A 14,968-nucleotide genomic window follows, 5' to 3' on the forward strand; every position below is an offset into this window, starting at 1 on the left:
GAAAGCTTCCAAACTTCAAACCCTCTTTTTCTCTCTCTCATGCCACTGACGTCAGGAGATGGATGGATGGTTTTCATTACTTCCTTGCTCTTCGCCCCACCCCCTCTCTTCACTGTTCCCTTCTTTTCCGCCTGGAAGGAAGCCTGGTGTCCATTAGAATCTCACTCTCAGGCCAAAGAGACCCTTCTTTCCCCTGGGAATCAAGCCTTTCTCACTCACTCCAAAAAACAAACTTTGGATGAATAGGCAGCTTTACAAGAGGAGACAGATACTTGCTCTCTATTAGACTGAAGTAAGAGCTACTGGGGGCATTAATAAAATCCATCCATCCATTCGCTTCCGCTTATCCTTTTCAGGGTCGCGGGGGGCGCTGGAGCCTATCCCAGCTGTCATAGGGCGAGAGGCGGGGTACACTCTGGACAGGTCGCCAGTCTGTCGCAGGGCCAACACACAGGGACAGACAACCATTCGCACTCACATTCACACCTAATGGCAATTTGGATTTTCCAATTAACCTATCCCCACTAACTGCATGTTTTTGGACGGTGGGAGGAAGCCGGAGTACCCGGAGGGAACCCACGCAAACACGGGGAGAACATGCAAACTCCACACAGAAAGACCCCAGCCTGATGGTGGAATTGAACTCAGGATCTTCTTGCTGTGCGGCAACAGTGCTAACCACCGTGCCACCGTGCTGCCTGCATTAATAAAATTCAGCTTTAATACAATGAAGAGAAAGGGGTTACGTCTAGGAGCAAGCAATAAAAACTAGCCTTATCAATAATTTATTGCCATGATTTGGTAATTTTTAGAGACCAAAATAAAAAAATAAAAAAATAAAAAAGCGGGTTAATTATAAGGCAAGTAGAAAGGTGTACTTACCAGTGATGCACTGACCACTTGACTGCTCATCTCCATAGTGTTTGTGAGACGGTGCATAGAGAAACATGATGGCGAACACGTACAGATTCCACATACCGTAGATGCCAGTGAAGAAGGCGCTGTTCACCTGCACTGTGTGTTCTCCCCAGTGCCAGTGACCTTCATTCACCTGGACCAAAACCAAGAGAGATCATTTTTAATGATTTTGTCCTTTCAATGTCGTAACTGGCCCTTACTCTGAGACACAACAGATTCCGTAACTTTATGAATGAGACTCACCTGACTTATGATGAAGAAGATCACTGTCAGTGCAGCACAGGCCAGAGTGACCAGCATGAGGAATTTGAACCTAAAAATCAGACCCTAAAATGATGACAGTGGGATTACTTAGTAAGAAAACATTAAGCGTCACAACACTGTTAGGAGTGCATTAATGTGTGTGTAAGATAATAAAAAACCTAGATCTAAACACACTGGCATGACAAACTAACTAAACCACAGACACACACCTCATAGTGAAGCTGTCTGGCCTTAGACATGGCAGGGAGGGACATCCTCTTGCCACTAATGTTGCGGAAGACTTGAAAAACCATGAAACAGAGGAAGAGAAAGTAGAGACACGCACAGATCCCTGCCACAATTATGAAAGCCATCTAAGGAAACTTGTCAAGGAAGTAAGTAGTAGTCGTCGTAGTAGTCGTAGTCGTACTACTAATAGTGAAAATAGATGAAAAGGTTCCACAAATTTAAACTTACAAAACACATTTTCACAATAATGTCTGAGGTGAAAAAACTTATAAAGTTATACTCATAAACCCACAACTCTATTCATGCAGTTATGGATCATTGTATAATATATTTTAAAGCAGCTAAGGTGACCAAAAAAATAAAAAAGGTTGTGTGCTGATGAATTTTACATCAATCAGATCGCCAAGCAAACAAAAATGGATATGCACACGTAAACACAAGAACCCTCAGCAATGCACATATGGCATAACTGAATGTTTCATATCATCATATTAGTCAAGAGAATACAGTTGCCAGTTTGTGCAGAAGCCAAGTGCAGTTTGGAAGCTGGCATAGTATCAATGAGGAAATTAATCTGTTCCAACAAATGAAGCAGAAGATCAACCATAACAATGTTTATTCATGCTAAACTCAGAAGTCATGCTTTGGTAATTTACTCTGCCATAGGGTCTCCACTGTCATCATTTCTCCCTAATGAATGTTCAACATTTGGTCATAAAAAGGATACAGCCAGCTCTGTTCCTATGTCCGAAGCCCAGATGCTGTAGAAGGGATTTTTCAGCTGGACACCTCTAAGGAGGAGAAAAATAAATAAATAAAAAAAAACAAACATCAAGTATGACAGAAATCTTTTTTTATATACAGACACACTTCGAAGGAGTAATATGATAACACACAACCCATGGAAAAGAAAAATACTGGTACAATGCAGTACATTTAACTAATTTTGAACAATTAGCCATAGCAGTTGCAAATAAGGAGTGACTATTGTGGTTTGAAAAAAGAAATTATATAGTCTCCTGATGAGTATCTGGACTCAATTAATAGTGTCATGTAAATAAATCACAAAACTTGCATAGAATATGCTCATTAGAGTTAAAACGGGGCATTATCTAGGGCAGCGGTCCCCAACCTTTTTTGCGCCACGAACCAGTTTATGTCTGACAATATTTTCACGGACCGGTCTTTAAGGTGTCACGGATAAAGACCCAGGGAAACCAAGTTAAGCATAAAAACAATAAAAAAAAAAAAAAAGATAAAAATTCCAGAAATTCCCTCCCCCCCGGGCCTCAACTCTCGCAGCCTGGTACCAAACGACTGGGGTTGGGGACCGCTGATCTAGGGTATATCGATTGGCTAACAGCTTGTGAGTAACAAATCAGTAGCCAATGAGCATGCATTGTCTTCAGCTGTAATCAAATCAATCCATTCCCTGTACGTCTGGTTTCCAAACAGAGACCGCAAAAAACGCCCAGTTCAAAGGTTCATAAACAAGACTTTGCCAACCAATGAGTGAGGTCACGGTGGCTACGTCCATCTTTTATACCGTCTGTGGTTTGCTGTAAACGCACCTCTATAATGCAATGGACATACTCCGTTTTAATATGGTTATTTAAAACTGTGTTTAATGAAAACTTAGTCTCACCTCTCACACATGTCAAAGATAAAGAGGCAGAAGGAACCAAACACGACAGGTCCGACCTGCTTCCAGTAAATTGAGAAACGGTTCCTCTCTGTCTGGTCCTGAAAGAGAAGCACAAAACAGACAGATGTTTTTCACATTTCATCACTTACTGCATGCTACCTTCTCGAGGAATGGCCATGCTATAGATGAAACAGATGTCCTTTTATAAACACACCATCTTCATCAGAGTTTTTGATTTGTGATTGACTGATTGACTGGACTGCGATCTTAAAAATCAACTAATGTCTGTGCTCACTGTCACAGACATGTTAGCCAGCAAATGTAGATCTCACAGTCAGTGGAGGGTAATTTAGAAACTATGATAACTTCTGATACTACGAAGACCTACAGTGGGGCAAAAAAGTATTTAGTCAGCCACCGATTGTGCAAGTTCCCCCACTTAAAATGATGACAGAGGTCAGTAATTTGCACCAGAGGTACACTTCAACTGTGAGAGACAGAATGTGAAAAAAAAAAATCCATGAATTCACATGGTAGGATTTGTAAAGAATTTATTCGTAAATTAGGGTGGAAAATAAGTATTTGGTCACCTCAAACAAGGAAAATCTCTGGCTCTCACAGACCTGTAACGTCTTCTGTAAGAAGCTTTTCTGTCCCCCACTCGTTACCTGTATGAATGGCACCTGTTTGAACTCATCATCTGTATAAAAGACACCTGTCCACAGCCTCAAACAGTCAGACTCCAAACTCCGCCATGGCCAAGACCAAAGAGCTTTCAAAGGACACCAGGAAAAGTATTGTAGACCTGCACCAGACTGGGAAGAGTGAATCTACAATAGGCAAGCAGCTTGGTGTGAAAAAATCAACTGTGGGAGCAATCATCAGAAAATGGAAGACATACAAGACCACTGATAATCTCCCACGATCTGGGGCTCCACGCAAGATCTCATCCCGTGGGGTCAAAATGATCATGAGAACGGTGAGCAAAGATCCCAGAACCACACGGGGGGACCTGGTGAATGACCTGCAGAGAGCTGGGACCAAAGTAACAAAGGTCACCATCAGTAACACACTACAACGGCAGGGAATCAAATCCCGCAGTGCCAGACGTGTTCCGCTGCTGAAGCCAGTGCATGTCCAGGCCCGTCTGAAGTTTGCCAGAGAGCACATGGATGATACAGCAGAGGATTGGGAGAATGTCATGTGGTCAGATGAAACCAAAGTAGAACTTTTTGGTATAAACTCAACTCGTCGTGTTTGGAGGAAGAAGAATACTGAGTTGCATCCCAAGAACACCATACCTACTGTGAAACATGGGGGTGGAAACATCATGCTATGGGGCTGTTTTTCTGCCAAGGGGACAGGACGACTGATCCGTGTTAAGGACAGAATGAATGGGGCCATGTATCGTGAGATTTTGAGCCAAAACCTCCTTCCATCAGTGAGAACTTTGAAGATGAAACGAGGCTGGGTCTTCCAACATGACAATGATCCAAAACACACCGCCCGGGCAACAAAGGAGTGGCTCCGTAAGAAGCATTTGAAAGTCCTGGAGTGGCCTAGCCAGTCTCCAGACCTCAACCCCATAGAAAATCTGTGGCGGGAGTTGAAAGTCCGTGTTGCTCGGCGACAGCCCCAAAACATCACTGCTCTCGAGAAGATCTGCATGGAGGAATGGGCCAAAATACCAGCTACTGTGTGTGCAAACCTGGTAAAGACCTATAGTAAACGTTTGACCTCTGTTATTGCCAACAAAGGGTATGTTACAAAGTATTGACTTGTATTTTTGTTATTGACCAAATACTTATTTTCCACCCTGATTTACGAATAAATTCTTTACAAATCCTACCATGTGGATTCATGGATTTTTTTTTTCTCACATTCTGTCTCTCACAGTTGAAGTGTACCTCTGGTGCAAATTACTGACCTCTGTCATCATTTTAGGTGGGGGAACTTGCACAATCGGTGGCTGACTAAATACTTTTTTGCCCCACTGTAAATCAAGCTTCAGTAGTTGCAAAATTCTCTGACCTGTGACATCTCACATTTGATGATGCCTGTTCACAGGAGAAACAGGCTCCATCCATTGATTTCCAAGAAATAGGAAAAATACCAAATATTTCATCCGAACAACATTAGCAGTACATTCAGTGAGTGTGAGGTAGATTTGTGACAGACAGGTGAAGGACACACAGAAATACAGATTGTTTGATTTGTTAGTAAATGTTCTGTCCTTATTGTGCGTCCCTTTGCCCAACTTGACAGACAGCTAACGGTTCCAATGAACATTGGAGGCGGAAGTAAGTTTAAGGCTTTTTACTTCGTCAGTAGTTCAATGATTGACATCCTTTTCTTCCCGTAAAACTAAAAACAAACACAAAGTAAATGTCACAAGATGTCTTTTCCTCTTTACACACACTTCTAGGATATGAACTATACTGTTATATAGTATGTGTAATCAACAGCGACTCAGTATTGATCACAATACAACTTAGCGAGTTTAGCTTCCTCAAAGATAAACATAGCACATGAAATAACTGGTTTCTAAACAAATCTATGTAATAGAAATGCACCAAATAAACTTGTAAACATGTTGTACATTAATACTCACAAGCAATAACTCTCCAAGGCAGAAACGTTTTAAAGAGCAACAACATATTCTGCAGGCTAACAAGCGACCAGCTTCCTGTTTCCTCTACCCACAGGAACACAGAAAAACCCCACCAAAATAAAAGCTGGTGAGTATTTCCACTATGACCAGCAGAGGGTGCTGAAGAGAAAGAACCTATGCATGCCATAACACTCCCCGTCTGGTATTGTAAAATACCATTATGAACCAACTGAAACATCATAAACTGCAAGATTTTACAGATTATATCTGAATACAATGTTTACCATCATGACACACATACTTCTCAGTCCTTTGGGGACATCAATAACACTGTCTCTGACACAGGTCTCAGGTAAGTATTAATAGTTCCATTTCTCGAGACCCTCACTTCAATCTTCCTGACCCTGCCATCCTTATCCGGGAAGATCTGGTTGACAAGTCCCATTGGCCATTCATTCCGCCTCGCTTGTGCGTCTTTGATGAGCACCAAATCTCCCACCTTGAGGTTTGTATGGTTACGTTGCCACTTGTTCCGGCTTTGCAGTGTCCCTAAGTACTCCCGTCTCCATCTGGTCCAAAATGTGTTTGCAAGGTGTTGAACTTGCCTCCACTGCTGTCGATGGAGATCTTTCTCAATAAAATTTCCCGGAGGGGGAAGAGGAGTGCACACCTTCTGAGTGAGAAGCATGGAAGGTGTCAACAGGAAGGGTGTGTCAGGATCTGTTGTGATAGGAGACAAAGGTCTAGCATTAATGATGGCTGTTATCTCTGCCCTCTCAAACTGAAGAATCGACGCAGGGAATTGATGAAACTTGATGCGTCCATCGACTCAATCAGTTCAATGTGCACAGCACGTGTGCTAAGACACGTAAAAAGAACAGCCCACCTTCTGCTATTTGCCTGGCCTCCTCTTGTGCGCCTTGTGACCACAGACCAAGGGCCAAATACATCCAAACCCACGAAGGTGAAAGGAGGTTCGGTGCTGATACGATCAGAAGGCAGATCTGCCATTCTTTGCTCAGTTGCTTTCTTCCTAAGTCTGTTGCAGGTGATACAGTTGTGGATAATCTGTTTGATTAGCCTCCTTGCTCCTGTAATCCAATATCCAGCAGTACGGACTGCACCTTCTGTGAACACCCGTCCCTGATGCATTACTCGCTGGTGATGGTGTTCTACTATCAACTTGGCAACATGGCTACCACCTGGAATAATGAGAGGATGTTTCTCCTTGTAGTCGATGTTGGCGTGTTTGAGCCTTCCACCTATCCTCAAGAGTCCTTCATCATCACAGTAGGGATTGAGTTTTTGTAAAGAGCTGTGTTTTGGTATGTCTTTACCATTAGCAATACAGGCAAGTTCCTCCTCAAACATTTCCTTCTGCACACTTTTGATGATGACAATCTCAGCCTTTGTCAGTTCCTCTGCTGTGCGAGACTGTTTGCAATGATGCCATGAACTGCAAGAGGGACCTTCATCTTTGCTCTTGAAGACCTTTGCAATATGAATGAGCAAACTAAGGGCCTTGAGGAGTTTCTTCAAAGAGGAAAAACGTCTGAACCTTTGCGATCCAAGCAGAGACCCATCATTACTCGTGTGAGTGACAAAGCTGCGTATTTCATCATCCAACTCGGGGTCCACAAGGTCATAGGTTTCAGCTTCTCTTGTAACACTAGCTTGTAACAAGAAGGCAGGTCCTTTAAGCCAGGCACTGTCACCAAGCATGGCGGCAGGCACCGAGCGTGTGCCTATGTCAGCAGGGTTAGAGCTCGTAGGGACATAGTGCCATTGTTTTGGTCCTGAAATCCTCCTGATTCGCTGCACCCTGTTGCCAACATATACATAGAACCTCTTCGTCTGGTTGCTTATATAGCCTAAAACCACACGACTGTGTGTAGAATTCAACTGCCTCAAGATTTAGGTCCAGTTCACTTGTGATGACTTCAGCAAGCTCTGCAGCTAAAACAGCAGCTCCCAATTCCAGTCTTGGAATTGTATGAGCAGATTGTGGGGCCAATTTTGCTTTCCCTAGAACGAAGCCCACCTGATGGTTCTGATTTTCGCCAGTGGTCTTTAGGAAAGCAACTGCTGCAATGGCTTTAGTGGAGGCATCTGAAAAGATGTGTAACTCTTTTCTGATTGCTGTTGACATCGTAGCAGAAGCGTAGGTCCTTGGAATATGTACATTCTTGAGATCGACAAGAGATTCTTTCCATGTATCCCACTCGGCCTCCCTTTCTCTAGGCAGTGGAGTGTCCCAGTCTAGGGCCTCACTTGAAAGTTCTCTCAGCAGCATCTTTCCCTGGATTGTAACCGGTGAAGCAAATCCTAAGGGATCAAAAAGACCATTGATTGTAGCTAAGACACCTCTCTTTGTAAAGGGCTTCACTGTCTCTGCTACTCGAAAGGTAAAGGCGTCTTTCTTTAGGTCCCATATCAGACCAAGACTTCGCTGTGTAGGTGTCACATCAGTCTCCAGATTTAGCTCTTTAAGCCCCTTTGCACGGTCATCTGGAGAAAACGCATCAAGAACCTCAGAGCTGTTTGATGCTATTTTATGCAGGCGAAGGTTAGATGTGGCAAGCATTTCCTGTGCTCTCTTCATTAGATCAATAGATTCACTGGCTGTGGGCCTTGACATAAGCGCATCGTCAACGTAGAACTCCCTCTTAATGAAGCGTCGTGCATCTGATCCGAATTCCTCTTCACCATGAGCTGCTGCACATCGAAGGCCGTATATAGCTACGGATGGTGAGGGGCTGTTGCCAAACACGTGAACCTTCATTTGATACTCACAGATGTCATTGGCAGGATTGTTGTCTTCATGCCAGAGGAAGCGCAAATAGTTTCGATGGTCCTCTCTTACAATGAAACTGTGAAACATCTGTTCAATGTCAGCGGTTACTGCAACAGTTTCACGTCTGAACCTCAACAATACTCCCAATAAGCTATTATTGAGGTCAGGTCCAGAGAGGAGAACATCATTGAGAGAGACGCCATGGCACTTTGCACTTGAGTCAAACACAACCCTGATCTGATCCGGCTTCTGAGGATGGTACACCCCAAACGTAGGTAAGTACCAGCACTCCTTGTCCACCTCAAGTGGAGGAGCCAGTTCAGCATGGTCACGATCAAATATGTTCTGCATGAAAGCAAAGAAATGCCTCTTCATTTCAGGCCTTTTTTCAAGGGTGCGCTGAAGAGAGGATAAGCGTTTGACGGCCTGGTCGCGATTGTTGGGCAGCCACTGGCGAGGTCCCTTAAATGGAAGTGGCGCCACCCAGCTGTTGCTGTCATCTATGAACATCTCTCTCTTCATGACCTCTAGGAACAGTTTGTCTTCAATAGAAAGGCCGATTTTGTTATCGTCCTCGGATGTATCAAAGATGGTGCTTCCAAGAGTGCATGCCTTAACTATAGGTGTTTCGGTGGTAGGGAAGGCTTTACGCTCAGACTTGGACCCATAATTCTCTTTGATATGAACCATATTTGGACATGGTCTGAAATAGGATGGGCGATTGTTCTCAAGCACATTAGTGTGATAGGCATCCACAGCTGCAGGCTTATGAGCATCACCTAAACAGACGTCACCAATGATGACCCATCCCAGGTCCAGTTTCTGTGCATATGGGGCATTGTGAGGACCGTTTCTATGCTGCCTCGCTTTGTGGACACTAAGTAGGTCACGTCCAAGTAAAAGGAGGATCTCAGCTTTGTGATCGAGTGGTGGGATGAGATGGGCTATTGGCCTTAGATGAGCATGTTCTGCTGCCACCTCAGGGGTAGGTATCTCAGCTCTGTTACTCGGAATGTTATTACATTCAATTATTGTCGGCAGCGTGACTGATGTGGCTCCGTCTAGTGACTCCACTACAAAGCCTGTAGCTCTTCTACCCATCATTTCTGTTGTTCCCGCACATGTACGAAGTGTGAATGGAGACTCTGACCCCTCTATGCCATAAACATCAAAAAACTCTGACCTGGCAAGTGACCGATTACTCTGATCATCGAGCACGACATAAGCCTTTGTCACTCGCTCTGGCTGCGCTTTTGGGAAAACCTTTACCAAGCAGATCTTAGAACAGGATCTTCCTCTCTGCGCTTCTCCACATACTTCAGTACAAGTCGATGTTATAGCAGGCTGAGTTGTCTCTTCTGTGCCCTCCCCGCCATGACCAAAGAGAGTTGCAGGAGGTGGTCCTGGATGAAGGGCAGAGATATGATTCCTGCTTTCACATTCTGTACACTTGATTGTTGTGCTACAGTTCTTGGCCATGTGACTAGTGGAAGAACAGCATCTAAAACAGATACCATTGTCCTTGAGGTAGGTCTTACGCTCCTCAATGGGTTTATTGCGAAACCCTCTGCAGCGCTTGAGGGGATGTGGCTTTTTATGAATAGGGCACTGCCTTTCCACATCACAGGTTTGCTCTCTCACGCTGTCTTGGCCAGCTTTCCCCTGTGATATTTCCGTCTTGTGAGCAGAGACCAAACCCTTATAGGTCTTCCTCACTGTAGTATCTGATCTAAAGTGGTCTGTTGTAGATGCTAAGAGCCTGAAGCCTGGATCATTGCGGGCTTGTGCCTCTCTGCAGACAAAGTCACAGAGAAAGGAAAATGGCGGAAAAATGACACTATGGTCAACTTTATACCTAAAACCCTGAGAGAGCCACTTTTCCTGGATATTGTGTGGTAACTTGTCCACAATTGGAGCGACACCACGTGCAGTGTCAAGATAGCTTAGCCCTGGGAGATTTTGCTGCCTCAACCTCTTGCAGCAGGTCACTAAGCTCTCTCAGCTTAACAGGATCTTTGCTACTGACCTTTGGGAAGTTTGTAAGCCTGTCGAACAGTGTTTTTTCAATTATCTCTGGAGAGCCAAAACATTCCTCCAAACGCTCCCAGGCTTTGTCCAGTCCAACTTCAGGACGACAGACATGCACTGTCTTTATTCTTTTCACATGCCGTGCTGAGTCGTGCCCTAGCCATTTAATAAGGAGGTCCAACTCCTCACTGGGGCTGAGTTTTAGTCCACTGATTGCATTCAGAAAGGAGGATTTCCACGCCCAGTAATTTTCAGGGCAGTCATCAAACTTTGTGAGACCAGCATTAATAAGATCCCTCCGTGCCAAGTACCTTGCTATATCACCCACCTGAGCACCGCCATCTGGTAGGAGTTGAGGTATGACTCGATCAGGCGACCTTTCCCTTGTGCTCTCTGGTGGGTGCGGTGTTGAGTGGGGATAAATACCAGACTTTGGTTCCTGAGATAGCCCTGATGTTGGAATGGCTTTGTTTCTCATTTTGAACAAGTGAGATTCAACATATGGAGTACCAAAGCTTTGCCTGGGTTGAATCGTGGGCTTCAGCTCATGAACAGTTGACTCTCTATGCTCTTCCTCTGGTTTAGCACTCTCGGTTGGCTGTAGATGCTGCTCCACATACTGCCGTGTCCTTTCAGCAGTCTCTTCAAAGGCTGGTTTCCTTTCAGTTTTGACAGACTCCTCTGCTGCAACCTCAAGGATGCTGGCTTCAGCCATAGCTGCTGCTACCTCCTTTTCATACTGTAAAGTGTTCAATTTGGCTTCTATGCGAGCCTTTTCAATCATCATTTCTGACTCTATTTTGGCATAATCAGCTCGTGCGCGAGCTGCCTCCAGTTTAGCACGAGCTGCAGCAGCGGCTCGACTGGCTGATGATCCACTCGATGGTATAGAGGCCACTGACCTGGTCTCTAGAGCCGACAGCTGCGTTATTTCTTTTGTGACTTGTGTGTCCTCCATCCCACAATGCTGCTGTGTGGCAAGCGTAAGCAGTAGTAGAGATGAGACGTGCTGGCAGACGAAGTTGCTGTCTTTGATTATCTCTGCCTGCTGAGAAGCTGCTTTTTTACTGTTCTGTCCTTATTGTGCGTCCCTTTGCCCAACTTGACAGACAGCTAACGGTTCCAATGAACATTGGAGGCGGAAGTAAGTTTAAGGCTTTTTACTTCGTCAGTAGTTCAATGATTGACATCCTTTTCTTCCCGTAAAACTAAAAACAAACACAAAGTAAATGTCACAAGATGTCTTTTCCTCTTTACACACACTTCTAGGATATGAACTATACTGTTATATAGTATGTGTAATCAACAGCGACTCAGTATTGATCACAATACAACTTAGCGAGTTTAGCTTCCTCAAAGATAAACATAGCACATGAAATAACTGGTTTCTAAACAAATCTATGTAATAGAAATGCACCAAATAAACTTGTAAACATGTTGTACATTAATACTCACAAGCAATAACTCTCCAAGGCAGAAACGTTTTAAAGAGCAACAACATATTCTGCAGGCTAACAAGCGACCAGCTTCCTGTTTCCTCTACCCACAGGAACACAGAAAAACCCCACCAAAATAAAAGCTGGTGAGTATTTCCACTATGACCAGCAGAGGGTGCTGAAGAGAAAGAACCTATGCATGCCATAACAGTAAAACAATTTTAGACGTAACTACTGAAATAGCACTGTGATAAATTACTCAGATTAAAGATTAATTCTAGAGGATATTTGGACCTGTGCAGTTATCCAGCATAGTTTTGTGACTTGGCGACACAACTTGTGCCTCAGCACTCCATAACCTCACACTGTAACCACTCTAGCACCTTTATGGTTCCTAAACACTTAAAGTGCAATAATACCACTGACAGTTGATCACTGAATGTCAAGGAGGGAAAAATTAAAAACAGATTGAGCTACAACACTGGCATCCTATTACATAACCACACCCAAATTCAGTGAGCACTTTAGAATGACCCATTTTTGACAAATGTTTGTAAAGGCAGACTGACTGGCTAGGTGCTTAATTTTATACAACTGTGGCAACTGAGCTGAAAACACCTGAATTCAAAGATTAAGAGGTGTTCCTCAATACTTCTGTCCAGACACTGTACCCAGGATTAAGACGAAGATGAAAATATCAACAGGCACCATCATAATATTGAGACTTCTCTGCAGAAGGACCCAAAAGGCTCATCATGCTGCTTTACATGAAGAGATCCTGCTGTATCATGCCACAAGAAGAGCTTTAAGGAGACGACGTGAATGTCTTCAAGTAGTGACGGTAGTAAGCTACTTGAATCCAGAAAGAAAGCATTGGGAAAGGACTGAAGTTTAATATTCAGCACAAGTTGACCAAGCTGAAAGAGTTCAGAGTTAATACACACCAGAGGTTATAAATGATGCCAAAAGGTGTAAATGGTAAATGGTAAATGGCCTGTATTTATATAGCGCTTTACTAGTCCCTAAGGACCCCAAAGCGCTTTACATATCCAGTCATCCACCCATTCACGCATACATTCACACACTGGTGATGGCAGCTACATTGTAGCCACAGCCACCCTGGGGCGCACTGACAGAGGCGAGGCTGCCGGACACTGGCGCCACCGGGCCCTCTGACCACCACCAGTAGGCAACGGGTGAAGTGTCTTGCCCAAGGACACAACGACCGAGACTGTCCAAGTCGGGGCTCGAACCGGCAACCTTCCGATTACAAGGCGAACTCCCAACTCTTGAGCCACGATCGCCCTCATCCAAGTGTGTCTATTAGATGTTGACAGGGAGAGATCTAATAAACTTTTGTGCAGCAGATACTTGGATGAGTAATAGCACGAAAAGGACAAGTGTAATTAATAAAGTCTGTGATATCTGCAGAGACCAACACCAAGGATTTGGAAGTTGTTTGGCAACATAATAAGCACACCTGTCTAATGTATGGAATTTTTTAAGACAGCAGAGTCATCAATTATTTAGTAGTCACCTGACCATCTTTTTCTGTTTTGATTAGTCAAAATGCCTGGTGTGAAAAGTCTTCATGTACACAGTCTGAATCTGTCGTTCAAATTTGTAACAACATGATCAAACACTTTAGCATTGTATAGTGATTTGCTGGCGTCTCTACGTGTTACAGTGCAATTAATACACACACACACACACACACACACACACTTTGTTTATGCAAAGTGGGCGGGTACTGGGATAAAACTTCTCTAGTAGTCTCACCAAAGTCATCTGTCAATGGGAGGAACAATACTGTTGTATGACAAGGTGGGAAGTACATGAGCCCTACACAAACACAGCCTCAAATGTATGAAGTGCCATAAATGTCAGCTTTTGATCTCACAAGAGCAACTGAACATCTGCATCACACATGTAAAATGTACCAGTCTCTGATCCAACAGGGGACTTTTAAAATATGATGTTCCCTTCTATTAACATCTGATAAAACCCATTTGAAAAATACAGTGATTGTGCATACATTGTTAATCATATCAGCTCAAGCACAGATCACGGCTGTCATGCAAAACTGTCTTGAACTTTTACACATTAACATAAAGCAAAATTAGATAATGAACAGAATAAACAGGTTGTACAGAGCAAAACCTTGAGAACAAGCAACCAGGTTTAAGAACAGGCCATGGAACCACACCACGTACAAGCTCAGGTGTGTCAGGTAGAGATGTGACATTGCTGCAGAGGCTTTAGCATGCCAACGAAAACAAGTGGAGCAGAGCCAGCCAGCCAACAGGAGAAAAGCCTGCTGTGCTACAGTCCAGAGAGTTGAGGCGGGACAAAGAGACGATGAACCTGTCTGAGGCAGACATGGAGCTCATCAAGACAATGGTCACTGTGTTCAGGTGACCAAAAAAAAAGCTGATGTCTGATCATCTCCGTGACTGCCTCAATCCAGGCCAGATTACAGACGTCAGATAAAAATGACCTGCGATTCTTTTGTGGGATGACAGCAAAATTCAGGGAAGATTTTGATGGCTGGTACACAGAGATCACACATCTTCAGTTCTTCTCTGCCCAGAACCAATGTTTCAAAGAACTGTGTTTCCTGGACAAAAATGACAACAAGATAAAATGGGCAAAACCACTTTTCCAAACTTTATAGTGTGACGTGTAGGTTTTTAACATGAACCCATGACAAGACTCAAGTTTTATTGTCCTTATTCAAAGAACAAAGCTTTAAGTCATGAGAACCATGTGGGTTTTTTTGACATTACTGAAAACAAACCCAAACAAATATGCATATAATGAAACACTGAATTGAACTCTTCACATCTGTCAGATGCGGATGCGCAGGCAGCTCAGTGCGCACTCGCGGAGCAGATACTGCACATGGAGCGGACATTCCCGGACTCTCTCATCATTGCTCTTGGGGACTTTAACAAAGCCAATCTGAGCCATGAGCTTCCCAAATACAAGCAGTATATTAAATGCCCGACCAGAGAGGAGAGGACATTAGACCACTGTTACAGCAC

The 14,968-nt window shown here is 43.8% G+C and overlaps 1 protein-coding gene across 1 annotated transcript in view; it reads right to left on the minus strand.

The window, feature by feature from the left end:
• wls (Wnt ligand secretion mediator) overlaps nucleotides 1–14,968 on the minus strand; it is a 32,423-nt gene that overhangs the window by 1,129 nt on the left and 16,326 nt on the right. Inside the window, exons 7-11 of the mRNA XM_085377810.1 lie at nucleotides 3,056–3,153; nucleotides 2,138–2,201; nucleotides 1,392–1,535; nucleotides 1,162–1,245; nucleotides 883–1,051 (exon numbers count right to left, since the gene is read on the minus strand). Of these exons, the coding sequence (XP_085233936.1) occupies nucleotides 883–1,051; nucleotides 1,162–1,245; nucleotides 1,392–1,535; nucleotides 2,138–2,201; nucleotides 3,056–3,153 (559 nt within the window). The remainder of the gene's footprint in view (nucleotides 1–882; nucleotides 1,052–1,161; nucleotides 1,246–1,391; nucleotides 1,536–2,137; nucleotides 2,202–3,055; nucleotides 3,154–14,968) is intronic.

This window comes from Diplotaxodon limnothrissa, linkage group LG18 (genome assembly GCF_057381915.1).
Source record: "Diplotaxodon limnothrissa isolate DT_005_m linkage group LG18, D_limnothrissa_male_GT1.1, whole genome shotgun sequence".
Taxonomy (NCBI): Eukaryota; Metazoa; Chordata; class Actinopteri; order Cichliformes; family Cichlidae; genus Diplotaxodon; species Diplotaxodon limnothrissa.